This window comes from Arachis duranensis, chromosome 4 (assembly GCF_000817695.3).
Source record: "Arachis duranensis cultivar V14167 chromosome 4, aradu.V14167.gnm2.J7QH, whole genome shotgun sequence".
Classification (NCBI taxonomy): Eukaryota; Viridiplantae; Streptophyta; class Magnoliopsida; order Fabales; family Fabaceae; genus Arachis; species Arachis duranensis.
Window position 1 is genome coordinate 4871605 of NC_029775.3, and position 13978 is coordinate 4885582.

The 13978-nt window shown below is 36.6% G+C and overlaps 2 protein-coding genes across 2 annotated transcripts; both read left to right on the plus strand.

The window, feature by feature from the left end:
• The first annotated feature begins 7227 nt into the window (after positions 1-7227).
• LOC107482888 (cytochrome b561 and DOMON domain-containing protein At5g47530) lies at positions 7228-8486 on the plus strand. The gene is made up of 3 exons (XM_016103472.3): positions 7228-7550; positions 7640-7879; positions 7986-8486. The coding sequence occupies exons 1-3, from the start codon at positions 7308-7310 to the stop codon at positions 8271-8273; spliced, it is 771 nt and encodes a 256-aa protein (XP_015958958.1). The 5' UTR covers positions 7228-7307; the 3' UTR covers positions 8274-8486.
• Positions 8487-8949: 463 nt separating this feature from the next.
• Positions 8950-11448, plus strand: LOC107482979 (uncharacterized). The gene is made up of 7 exons (XM_016103577.3): positions 8950-9269; positions 9350-9416; positions 9599-9645; positions 10223-10310; positions 10697-10827; positions 10928-11026; positions 11126-11448. Exons 1-7 carry the CDS (start codon positions 9042-9044, stop codon positions 11201-11203), a joined length of 738 nt encoding a protein of 245 aa, XP_015959063.1. The 5' UTR covers positions 8950-9041; the 3' UTR covers positions 11204-11448.
• The last annotated feature ends 2530 nt before the right edge of the window (positions 11449-13978 follow it).

Below are 13978 nucleotides of genomic sequence, written 5' to 3' on the forward strand. Positions count from 1 at the left end.
TTCGAAATATTTTTTTTAAAATGAAATTGTTGTGTATATATTATACTATTGCATGTTTCAAAGTCCAAGAGATACTGGGAGAAGTCAAACCTAATATTTTCATAATTAGTGTACTACCTACACTTTTTTAATTTAACCACTAGACTATAATAAGTTTATGTTTATTGTGTGTTATATATATAAGACAACATTATCTATACTATCTATACTAATCTATACTAATATTATACAATCCAGTTTTCACAAAACTTGCGTGGCATGCTATTGATTTTTTCTTAATTTTTAAAATTTTTTTTTTGAGACTTTGATCCATTTTTGGGCAGAAATTTGATTCTATCTGTAATTCTGTATAGCTGTAATTTAAAACCGCATTTTCTCTTGCTTAGGAGTGATAATAAAAAAAATAAGATAAATTTTGGATTTAATGCTAATCTTATTTGCGAGTTGAGATTTTATATATACTTAATTTTATTTTACGTGCGGATTGAGAATATCTCAATCCTAATCCTATTCATTCTTAATTTGTGGATACCAGATTGAAAGTTTCAAATAAAAGGACAATATAAGGATGTAGAAGAGCAATCTAAAGAGTTGTTGAAGATTTGAGTACTGGATTCATCACCAACTCGTTAAACTAGTCCCTTTTCAATAACTTTACGCTTTTCCAATATGCTATACCACACTCACGAATGTCCTATTCTGATCTCTGCATTTATTATAGAATTGTATTGAAAATATTTATTTTTGAGAAGTCTAGATACGAATGATTGTGATTGAAAGACAACTTTCTAACATTGTTTTGCTAATAGCGCCAAATTCTGAGCTCCTAGATCTTTAAAACCTAGTCCACCTTCCAATTTCGGTCTAGTCATAGTATTCCAACTGATCCATGCCATTTTTTGCTCTGTACTTTTTTTATCCTACTAAAATTGGGAGAGTATGTTGTGAATCTCTCTAATTAAAGTGTCAGAAAGACAAAAACATGATAATGAATAAATTGGGATAGTCTCTCCAACAACTTTGATTAGAACATGTTTGCCTGCAGAAAAGAGAAATTTTCTTTTTCACCCTTGAACTCGCTTCCTCACTTTGTCTATGATTTTTTCGAAGGTGGCTTTTTTTTTTGTACTGTAGATGGACTACCCAAATATTTATCATGTGCACCAATATGAGCAATTTTTAATTTCTGAGCCAGTAGTAATCGAGTAGCAGGAGAAATATTATTACTAAAGAATAGAGCTGATTTATGCAAATTAACTTTTTGACCACTGAACTCCTCGTATGACTGAGGAAGGCTGAAAATATTTTTATAACTATTTTCTGACGCTTTGCAAAAAAGGATTGAGTCATCCGTAAACAATAAATGATTAACAGTAAAACATCTTCGGTGATCTGAATACTTTCAATGAGACTGTTTTGCTTTGCCTTGTTTAGCAAAAAAGACAATTCTTCTGCACAGAAAAGAAAAAGGTAGGGAGATAGATGGTCTCCTTAATGGATACCTCTATTTGGTTTAAAAAATCAAAAGGTTGACCTTCAATAATGACAGAGTAAAAAACTGTAGTCACCACCTCTTGTATGTATCGAACCAATCCACCTAGATTCAAATTCTAATTTCTCCAAAATGAACCAAAAGAAATTCCACTTAACACGATTATAGGTTTTGCTTATATCCAATTTAACAGCTACTTCAGTCGATAGACCCCTTTTCTTTGTCTTTAGATAGTGCATACATTCATGAGCGACTAGGACATTATCTGAAATTAATCTACTCTTAATGAAGGCACTCTGATTAGGGTTGATCAACGAAGTCATAAATTTCTGTAGCCGATGAACTAGTACTTTAGAAATAATCTCATACACAATTGAGGAAAGGTAGATGGGTCTAACCTGTGTCATATCCTTTGCATTAGGAATCTTAGAATGAGACAGATTTGTATATGGTTGAAGCTTTTGAGTAGTCTACCACTGACAAAGAAACTGCGAACAACCTTAGAAACATATCCTCCCCTACTAAACTCCAATAGAATTAAAAGAATTTAGCCTTAAATCCATCATTACCAGGAACGCTATGGAGGTGAATACTAAAGACCGCACATTTTACCTTATAAAAAAAGACCGGTCTAATTAATTTTTTGTTCATGGTTACTGAAATTTCAGTTTCAAAATCTTCAAATGCATATGCCGGATTAGCTTGGTCAATCAATGTGAAGATATCCTTGAAGTATGTTTCAGCTACTTGTGCAATTTTCTCACAGGTGATAGTATACGTACCATCATTATTTTCCAGTTTCCAAATTTTATTTCTCCGAATTTTGGATTGGAATGATTGGTGAAAAAAACTTATATTTCTATTCTTTTTTTTAGCCATTTTACACGAGATTTCTCTTTCCAATAGCTTTTCTCCCTAAAGTAAGCATCCTCAAGTTTATTTTTCAAGACTTCAATCTATTCTTCTCCTATAATATCCTCCTTTCTTGAGGATTTCAAGCTAAGATGTAAGTTTATCAATATATTTCTTCGAATTAAATTTGTTCTATTGCTGTCATTGAACATTACGGTGCCTACAATGCTTCAATTTTTTAACCAAAACAAATATTGTTAAGCCTTCACCCATTCCTTCCAAGATTCAGTGATAATTACCCACCTCTCCTGAATTTTCATGGTTGGATTTGTATCAAAGAGGATAGGCGCATGATCTGAACCATTTTCTGCAATAATTACCCACCTCTCTTGAGCCATCCACTCACTGTTTGTAAGTGCACAGTCAAGCCCAAGTCCTTCTCCCAGGTGAACTTCCTCCCAATCATACCTAAGTCCTTCAGTCCACCGCCATCAATAAAATTCACAAATTCAGAAATAGATGAAACTGATTTTAACCCCCTCCTTCTTTCTTATCCACCAGTTGTGCCTGTTGGACTAACAATCCTCTAATCCGCAAAATGACAATATCTATCTCAACTTACTTTCCACGAAATTGATTTTTGTTTCACATATAAACACAATCTTAGGATTGATACATTCCTTTAAAATTATGAATGGTAAAGATCTCCCCAAATTTTGACAATTTTATAAAAGAACTCCTATAACGAATTAAAAAAAAGAATAAAAAAAAATTAACAAAAGTCAAATATTGAGTTAAACAACAGAAAAATTCTGTTTTAGAAAAAATCCTAACAACAATTTAAAAGATGGCATACTCCTCGTACTCCACACCTTTTTAAGTTTATATAATTTGTATAAAAATATTAAAACATAACTAAAATTATTTGTATAAAAAATACTATAATATAACTATTATTTATAAATTATATCTATAAAATATATTAAAATATTAAATATAATTAATATAGTTTAACGATAGAAATTTAAGGATTCATCGTATGAGAATAAATTTTTTATTATTCTTTTATTATTTTTTATAATAACTTAAGATATAGCTGAAGATAATAAGTTTTTTTATTTATTAGATATATAATTTAATATACTAAAAATATTCTTTAAAAATATTATTACAGTACAATTTTAGTTTTAACTAGATGATTTTTGTTAATTTAAGAGATATTTAATTAATAATTTTACAATAAAATTGTACCAATATGAAAAGCGTTTGAACCTTTTGAATAATAAAATTCTGGTTAGCAATAGCAATTATTATAGTACCTATAATTTTATTTAAAAACATCATATCCTAAAATAAGTGGTAACTATAATTGGATTGTGGTTTAAGTTTATTTAATTGATCATTATAAAAATTTAATTTTGATTTAAATTATCTTAAAAATTTGTATACAAATATTAAAATATAAAATATGATGTATAACTATATTTATTTATGGACAACTATATGTTATTTTATCAAGAGTAATGAGTAGTTATTGTATAAGATATTATTCAGATGAAGAGATGAGAAGGAAAGGGGTGTTTTGGCCAGAAATAGAACAATGGTGTGTTTCACCCAATGGTGGATGCAAGCTCAAAACGTAGGGACGTGTTGTGTGCGACAAGTGGGAGGCGCGATGACGTGGTGCAGCCTGAGCGGGACACGTGGCATCATGTGGGGCGTCATGGGGACGTGGCCAAGTTTGATTGGTACACGAGGGCATCAAGTGGGGGCGTGCTAAGTCAGCACGCAGGGGCGTCCTGACACGTGGCAGTACGTGATTGGAGTTCGCGGTGAATGCTACTCTATATATAAGGCTGTGGTTGGGTTCATTTTCATGCTGAGGAAGTGTGTGAGTGTTCTTTGAGTGTGTTTCTGGTGTAATGGAGGATACCGCAAAGTTAGTAGTGTATCGTGACGGTGAGATAATACGTAATACACATGAGGGAGTGAGGTTTGTGTGTCAGAGTCCGTTTTCGTTTGTGGTTTCATGGACCATTACGTTTATGGAACTTCAGAACGGTCTCTGTCAAAGCATGGAGAACGGTACATTAATGAGAGTGAGCAGAATTCTGTACCGGAATTCAGTTATAGTTTTTAGTGGTCTAATACAGTTTGATACCATGCCAATCACTGACGAAATGAATATGCATAATATGTTTCAAATTCACCGGCAGACTCAGATACGACAGCCACAGATTGAGCTGTATGTTGAGTTTGAAACCATAGAGGCAAAAGGGATTCAAAATGACTTAGAGGTGGAGGATGATAGAGCTGCAGTGTACGAGGGAATGAGTAGTGACAGCGAAGAGGATTTCAAAGCCACTTATGAAGCCGGCGACGAAGAGCAGGATGGTGATGCGGGAGTTGAGACAGCAGCTGATGTAGTGGTTCACTCATCGATCAGTCAACCGATGAACGTGCCACATTTTATGCGTGAGTTGGATCTCGACGCCATGCATGCACTGGAGTTTCTGGAATATTCAAACATAGGTACGTGATGACCGAATAATATATTTTCTTTAATATATACTTTGGATTGATTAGTAAACGATGATGGGCACTTTCTGTAGGCGTTGCTGATCCCGAGGACGGAGAGTTCCGGATTGGAATGGAATACAGTTCTAGAAAGTCGGTCGTGGCAGCAATTAGAAGTTACACTATCGTTAGAGGAGTTGACTACGACGTGTATGAGTTTGAGGCACAGACGTTCTATGCAAAATGCAAGATGTATGGGCGCGGGTGCGACTGGCTTATCTGAGCCAGCTTGATAAGGAAAAAAGGTTGTTGGGAGATACGCAGATACAACGGTAGATACTTCGCATGGGCGTATGCGGTCGACTTATCTGTGAATAGGGTCGACCCTAACAGACAGAAAATCTGACATCTCATGTATCTCCTTATGGACTCTTCAGTATCCAACGGCTCCTCATCTCTGATACTTCGAACCCAACCAAGCTTTATATAGGATTTCGAATTACGACTGAGCACCGGTTGACGTCCCAATATTGCCATGCTCTGACTCTGAACGAAATCACTACTACTATCAGTCCATCTACTCACAGACTCTCCATCATTGGTAAGCCAAATATATGTACGACATCTTCCAATGTCATTGTAACCTCACCCACCGGCAACACAAAAGTGTGAGTCTCCGGCCTCCACCTTTCAACCAGAACAGCTAACAACGGGTGAAATCCTCTTATCATCCCAATCCTAGATACGTGGTAGAATCTCGTGGCGCGTAAGTAGTTTTCGACCCTCGGATTCCAACTCTGTGGCGGATTTAATTTACGCACCAACAAATTTCTATTAGGCTGTATCAACAAAAATATATTTGTTATATTAGTTATAAATATTCATTTATTAATAAACAAATATTACCATATCTATTTCTAAAATGTATGTGATCACTTCAATTAATAATATTATTTACATATTTATTTATTTTAATATTTTATTTGTTAAAATCATTAACATGCAGTGCATTACCATAGTTAAAATATTTTTTTAATATTTTAATATTATTAATAACAAAGTATATATATTAATTTAAAATTAATAAAAAATTATTTTTTAACATATTAAATAACAAAAAATAACAGATAAAATATACAATAAAAATATAATTTACCAACTTACATATATAGAATGATCTAAATAATTTATAATATGTTCCTCCGGAGCATTATAATTATGAACCATTCTTTAAAATAAATACAAAATAATAATTTCTTTTTTTATTACCTATTATTTTTTCACCCTTTCCACTAGCAGCAACACCCTTCCCCTTTGATGAGTTCGCAACCCCCTTCTTCCCTCTCACTAACATCCTTTCTTAAAAATGTTGCCCTCAAACCTTCTCACTAACTCTTTCTGTGTTGCAGTTGGAGGAGAAGGCTCCTTATATAGAGCATGAAGAGGCCACGCTTGCTGTTTATCGGGGATCTGTTCCCTGCATGGCAGCAGCTGCAGCACGCCTCCCGAGGTGCAGGGACATTGGAACTCCGCGACGCCAATTCCACTTCGCCCCTGCGTGGTGTCAGAAGCGTGCATGCTCGCCGCGTCACTTCGTCTCTGTGTGGTGCGGACACGTTGCTCCGTAGCAGGATTACCACGCTCCTTCATGTTGACTGAGTTCTCCATCGCCCGATAAATCACCTCACCCTTCAATATTCTCCCAAAACACCAATGATTTTTCTATAATAAAAATAATTTCCGGTGGTTGTTATACGTTCTAAATAAATGACATATATGCTTATATATCAACAAATAAACTTCCAATTACATACTTACACTTCGTGTATCCTACAATAGAACCACTTATATCATTCCAGTAGTTATTAACTGATGCTGCGTGTGTTTGTATTATCTTAAAAAACAATGAATATTAGTTTTGCGATAATTTAATTTATGCAGATCATATGTAGAGTGCTGTAACTTACTTTGACAAGGAAAGCACAAATTCTAAATGAATAAATTAATAAAGCCAAATATTATTTTAGTATTTTACAGCGAATTTGTAGGCCAGGCCAGGGCCTCTTTTTGGCAGGAACATTTATATTTGTAATAAATTCAGAATGAAAAAGTCTCGGGATCAATAAATTTTTAAAAAATTGGCTAATATTTAACTATAAAAAAAAAATTGAATGATTCTATATTATTAGATTTAATTTCACACTATTAAAAATACTATTAATAACTAATTGATGATTACAAAACACAAAAGTTACTGACCGTCTAACACTCCTCGTTAACAATTTAATATTCCTTTTCTCTTTAAAGTAAAGAAGCAAAGAACTTAGAACTATACTGTCCTAGCGAAATTTGACCCATGAAGGCAATCATGAACAGTACGAAGAATAATGAGTCTGGTTCATGTTTATGAGAGTAGCATAGAGCGACACAGTACACAGACACCATCATGATATCCTATTTCCTAATTCTGCTTCTCATGTTATGTGCTCATGACTTTCTTCCTCCTACCCGTGCCCAATTAGTTCCCACAATTGAGAAATTAGCACTAGCTCAAAATGGAAGAACAATTCTCTATGAATTGGAATCCAAAATCAGTCACATGACACCAGGAAATAATGGTAAAAGAACTACTGTAGTATCGTATAGAGATCAGACTCTCTCCCGCCATACTCAGCTTCATCTACAAAAGGCAAGGCTCATTACTAATTCTTTAATTTATGGTGTATTAGTTATTATTAATGTATATATATCTAGATGATTGGTTTGAGGGTATGGCAGGTGCATGGGATTCTAATCATTGTAGGATGGGGAACTTTGCTTCCAATAGGAGCAATCATTGCAAGGTTTTTCAAGTGGAAACAATGGTTCTGGTGTCACGTACTGTGCCAAACACTAGGATACATTGTGGGCACAATCGGCTGGTGCATTGGGATATGGCTTAGAACCCTTTCAAAACATTATTTGTCTAAACTCCAACTTGCACTTACCATCATTACCTTCACAATCATAAACTTACAAGTCAGTAGTCCTACTTACCTCTCAATTATGAGACAATTTCATACATATGTTTTACACGTTTCAATTTAATAGTAAAATTCACTCTAATTGGTCAACTGTTACACAGATGCTTTCCGTGTTGACGATGAGGTTAAATAAAGAAGGTGGTTATCGCAAGTGGTGGAACATATGGCACCATGCTACAGGGTATGCTGCAATTGGAATGGTTGTAGTAAGCATATTTGCTGGGATAAGCACTGAAAAAGAAGCTGAAATTTTGATGAAGGCTTATACGGTGATAATTGGAGTACTGATTGTTGTAGCCGTACCATTACAAATGTTCAGATTCAAGTCTACCATAAAGAAACAGTTTATGCGAATGACTACCAGCTTAAGACGATCACAGAGCATTTAGCTTAATTAAGTAATTAACTTTACGACCATTTGTACAAAGATTAATAACCAATAGTCGCAAGAAATTGCTAGTGCAGCAAAGTTATAATCTTAGAGGAAGTATAGGGAGTACGTTGGGGTTTAGGGATGTTCGATTCAGTAGGATATCAGATGTTTATTATTATTTCTGGTACCGGATGATTAGTCTGGATAGTATGAGTGTATTGTATTTGAGAAATTAGTGTATTTTATTTTGGATATTGATTTTTTAACTCATATTAGACTAAATAAATAGCCCATTGTACACATTATATAAATACTTCATTGGCTCCCTAGTAGAATTCATAATCTTATTATGTACAAGTAATTGCCACATCATTTTGGCAGCATAATTATGGTAAAGGTTCTTAAATATTTTTCCAACACAAAATTTTGGGAATGAATCATCTCAATAGTTAAAAAAATTAAGAGTGTAAAGTGTGATCTCTAACTCTTTATTATTCTCTCTTTTATATTTATTTTTGGTCTCACTTGTAAAATTAATAATAAAAAATCATATTTTACTCCCTCAATTATTAAAAAAAATTGAGAAGATCTATTTTTAAAAATTTTAGATATTTTTTTTGGTCCTCTGTTTGTATTAGCTGCCCAAAACTGGAAATCATATTTAGCAGCCCAAAAGTATATCGGGTTATAACATTTTTGTCCAAAAAGAAAAGAGTTGGTAGGTACTTCGCGGTCCTCGGTCTCGAAGATTGGTGTAACCGTGTAGGTGTATCTCTGTGATTGAATGGCCACGTCAGCAGCTGCCATGGACGGAGCCGCTGCGGCATCCTTGAGGTCGGTGGTGCAGCGCGTCCACCAGGCCGCCGAGCGATCAGCCCGGACGCCACAACAGGTCCGTATAGTCGCCGTCAGCAAGACCAAGCCCGTCTCCGTCATCCGCGAGGTCTACGATTCCGGCCACCGCTGCTTCGGCGAGAACTACGTTCAAGAACTCGTCGAGAAAGCTCCTCAGGTCTGTTTATTTCTTCAGTTCGATTCTTCACTATATATATTTGGAATCGTGGATGCTTAGGTTTCGTGAAATTGGTGCAGCTTCCAGAAGATATTGAGTGGCATTTCATCGGAAATTTGCAGAGCAATAAGGCGAAGCTTCTTGTCAGTATGTTATGCATCCTAATCCTTCACTTCGATTTTGATATTCATTATCTATAAAATATCATTTTCGAGCTTTATTCAGTTACAATTTCTCTTTCATTTAAGTTTACTGTAGCTCATGCTGGCATACTTCAATTGTGATAGATTTCCATGATTTGATTATTCCTCATTTGATTTTTTTTGCAGATTCTGTTCCCAACCTTGAATATGTAGAAACTGTAGATGATGAGAAGGTAATTTGTTTTTCTACCTCTTCTTGATAGTTTGTTTGGTGGTGGACCAAGGTATAATATATGCATATGAGTGCATACAAGAAAGTAACTGATTGTATATAGGTCGTTTGAATTTGGGGGTCGCAAAATACTAAGCCTTGGAAGTAATTGTAATATGTCGTTGAAAGTTCTCTATGAATAGGAATATAGGATGCAAGTTAATTTTTGAGTCTGCAAGCTGTCCTTAAATCAGTTACTAGCCTTTGCTAACCAGAGTAGTTATTATAAAACTAGAAGTAACTGCAGAAGCAATTTGTTCAATGAGTTTAGGGATTGATTTTGTGCATGTAGAATTATCTTACATTAATTTTAAGTTCATTTCTGTCGCGTTGATCATTAATGTTTTATGTCACTTGTTTAAGAATTTTGTTCTGTATACAAGAAAGCGTCATAGAGAATAGTTCTATCAAACAAAATATTTGATATATTGAATGCATAATATTGGTGTCTTTTTATATTCCATTGCAGATGATTAACTCATCAATTGGTTCTTCTTCTTTTTAATTCTCCCTGTCCTCCCTCTTTTTGCTGCTGGCAGATAGCAAATTGTCTTGATAATGCTGTAGCAAACTTAGGCAGGAAACCATTGAAGGTTTTCGTCCAAGTGAATACAAGCGGAGAAACATGTAAGGTCACTTGATAGATTTGGTCCTTTCAGTATCTACAGTTTGTTTATGAAATTCACTTGCTAGTGTTGCATGTTCCCTAACCCAAATCGTTTTACATGTCCTATAAAAATGAAAATATCATCAAATTTACATGAGAACAAAGTTTCCAATTCTTTTATTGGAATTATGGTTAGCCAATCACTGATTCTAACATCACAGATGTATATGTGACTGTGTAACCATTACATTTATCAGAATGAAATGCATTACAGCATAACTGCTTGGTTAGAGCATGCTGACATAAAATCTGCACCCTATATCTTTTTCTTTTCTGTCCCATGATAAAATGCTGTTGTTGACGCAGTTTTGTCCAAGAATCACATTCAACAGTTTTTTATTTGCAGCTAAATTTGGTGTTGACCCTGCTGAGTGTGTGGACCTTGTGAAATATGTTAAGGACCGTCAATGCCTTGAGTTTTGTGGCCTAATGACAATTGGTATGCCGGATTATACATCTACCCCGGAAAATTTTAAGGTGGTGACTGCAATTTTAGGCATGGTTATTTGTTTTGGAGATTTCCTTGCTAATCTTCCTATTTAATCCTTGAGATTAAATTTTCTTTTGTACTATGCAGACGTTATGGAATTGTAGAAGTGAAGTTTGCAAAGCAATTGGAATACCAGAAGATCAATGTGAACTATCAATGGGCATGTCTGCAGACTTTGAGCAAGCTGTAAGGAAGTTTTGAAAACACAAGAATTTCATTGAATTAAACAAGTTTTGTGAAATTCTTCATAAGATTTCTTAGCCCACTAACTTCAAAATTGTGCAGATTGAGATGGGAAGTACAAATGTGAGGATTGGATCTACTATATTTGGCGCCAGAGAGTACCCAAAGAAACAAAAGTAGTAGTAGCTCTCATTGTTCGGAGAAATTTTGAGGATCTCGCAGTTTTACTGTTAGTTAAGATGCCTCAGAGCAGCATGGACAAATAATTTAAACTGAAAATAGATATATTGATGACCATGATCTTAGTAGTGAAGAGTCGAAGACGATCGGTAAAAACTGTATTCGGAGTAATCTTCAAGATTTGCGATACATAAACTCTGGCTTTATAGTCAAATAACAAATGCACAACCACCTATTCAACTGAAGCTGAATATCCTGGACATTTTTACCTTATATTAACATCATCACCACCTGATTTATTATATAACTGTGTCATGCATGCAGGATAGTGCGCGTTAGCATGCGTAGTCTCAGCTCTCAAAGAAATAAATAATTTTCAATGAATCCTTATATATAAGAGAGTATCTTGGTTTGAATGATGCTTGGAGCATCACTAGTATTTGCTGCACATTCCCTCAAACCCGAGTTGGGTGACTGAACTAGCTTATATGTGTCGAACTAATTTCATTTATAAAGTTTTTGCTTATTGAGTGTTCCTACCCTGGCCAATAACAAAGGCCCAAGTCCAAATAAAAGGCCTAGTCCAGAGAATTGAACCTTACTAAACACCAACCTTCACACTAAGAAGTCGGTGTCAAACCCGACTTACTCCCAAGAAGTCGGGACGAAGAATAGTTGGCAGATAAGTACTCATTCAAATGAGTAACTGCTCCTAAAATCTCTCTAACTACTTATCGAGCCATATCTTAACCTCCCTAAGATAATGGGACGGTTAACACCCTAAAAATATGGCACTACTCCAACGGTGGTTATTGGCTCACCACTATAAATACACTGACACCCCTCAGGTATCTCTAAGCCCAATACTCTCTAGACCTGCTCACACTCTTGCTAACTTAGGCATCGGAGTGTCTTTGCAGGTACCACCCCCTCTCCTCGAACAAACAAGTCGGACGGAGTCACCCGAGTTGCACACTCATTCGGAAGCCTCCACCTCCACACCTTTGGGCCAACCTACGCCATCTATTCTATTAATCTCCGGTTACCCACCGTAACATTGGCGCCGTTGCCGGGGACCCGAGAGATCATCCATCGATGGCGGACAGATCCCACGAAGAAGGCCATGTGGAGACAGACTCTGAACAAGAGAATCTGGACACAGGCAATAACGATGCGGACCTCGCCCTCCACCAGAAAGTTGACAATCAGCATAGAGAAGGCACCTCCGGAGTAAAGAACCCGAAGGTAAATTCCTCAGAAGAGCGCGAATCAGAAAAAGGAGGACCATCCCATGTAACTGAACTCATGGGGTTAGTCCACAGCCGCCTGGAACAGTTAGAACAAGAGCGGGAGCGGCAAAAGGAAACTGAAAAGCACCTAAAAGAGGAGATGGAACGGCGAAAAGAGTTAGAAAGAAAACTCTTAAAGCTAGAATCTTCCCTCAAGAGTCACAACTCCCGCGACGAACAAGAAGAGCAGCTCTTGGGTGGAGAGGATCCTTTCAGCGAGGACATAATGAGGGCAAAAGTTCCGAGAAACTTCAAAAGCTCCGATATGGACCTCTACGATGGAACCACGGATCCAAAGCATCATCTAAGCAACTTCAAAAGTCGGATGTACCTAGCTGATGCTTCTGACGCGACGCGATGCAAAGCTTTCCCGACCACTTTATCGAAAGCAGCGATGAAGTGGTTCGATAGCCTTCCCCCGAGATCGATCACCAGCTTTGAAGACCTCTCAAGAAAGTTTTTGATGAGGTTCTCAATTCAGAAAGACAAGGTGAAACATGCACCGAGCCTCCTGGGAATAAAACAGGAGGTCGGAAAATCTTTACGAGCCTATATGGAAAGGTTCCACAAAGCATGTTTGGAGATTCAAGACCTGCCCACAGAGGCAGTCATAATGGGACTAGTCAATGGACTTAGAGAAGGACCCTTCTCGCAATCCATATCTAAAAGACATCCCATTTCTTTAAGTGATGTACAGGAACGAGCTAAAAAGTACATCAATATAGAGGAAAACGCCAAATTAAGAGACCTGAGTTAGCGACCTGGACCCCCTCCCTCAACTAAAGAGAGGGAAAGGGAAGCCAAGAAAAAGGAAAGAGCTCGGTCTCGAGAGGCCAAGGAAATATCACTCTTATACTCCCCTGAAAGTTTCTATAGTGGATGTATACAGAGAGATTTGCAACACCGAGAGACTGCCACCCCCTAGACCCATTAAAAATAAAAAAGGGGGAAGCCGCAGCGATTACTGTGAGTACCATAAAATATATGGTCACTCCACAAACGACTGATACGACCTCAAGAATGTGATAGAAAAGCTGGCTAGAGAAGGTCGGCTTGATAGATATCTCATAGAAAGGTCGGACAGTCATGGAAAGAGAAAGCGAGATGATATGGATAGAAGAGACCCACCACCGCAGACTCCAGAAAGGCATATCCATATGATCTCAGGAGGATTTGCTGGAGGGGGCTTACTAAATCCTCTCGCAAAAGACATCTCAAAAGAGTCTACCAAGTCGGGAAGAGTCACCTGACCTTCCTACCATTTCGTTCACAAAAGAAGATGGGCAAGGAATAATCCCTGGACATGACGATCCAGTGGTAATAACTATGATCCTAGCCAATGCCCATCTCCATAGAACCCTAGTAGACCAAGGAAACTCGGCGGACATCCTTTTCAAGCCTGCTTTCGACAAGCTAGGGTTAGATGAGAAAGAGTTAAGAGCCTATCCCGACACCCTATACGGATTAGGGGACACGCCAATAAAAG

Coding starts and splice junctions, on each gene's coding strand:
- LOC107482888 (XM_016103472.3), top strand. CDS start 7,308: ATGATATCCTATTTCCTAATTCTGCTTCTCATGTTATGTGCTCATGAC. Junction 7,551..7,639: donor CTCAGCTTCATCTACAAAAG/GCAAGGCTCATT, acceptor AGGGTATGGCAG/GTGCATGGGATTCTAATCAT. Junction 7,880..7,985: donor TCACAATCATAAACTTACAA/GTCAGTAGTCCT, acceptor ACTGTTACACAG/ATGCTTTCCGTGTTGACGAT.
- LOC107482979 (XM_016103577.3), top strand. CDS start 9,042: ATGGCCACGTCAGCAGCTGCCATGGACGGAGCCGCTGCGGCATCCTTG. Junction 9,270..9,349: donor TCGTCGAGAAAGCTCCTCAG/GTCTGTTTATTT, acceptor AAATTGGTGCAG/CTTCCAGAAGATATTGAGTG. Junction 9,417..9,598: donor TAAGGCGAAGCTTCTTGTCA/GTATGTTATGCA, acceptor TTTTTTTTGCAG/ATTCTGTTCCCAACCTTGAA.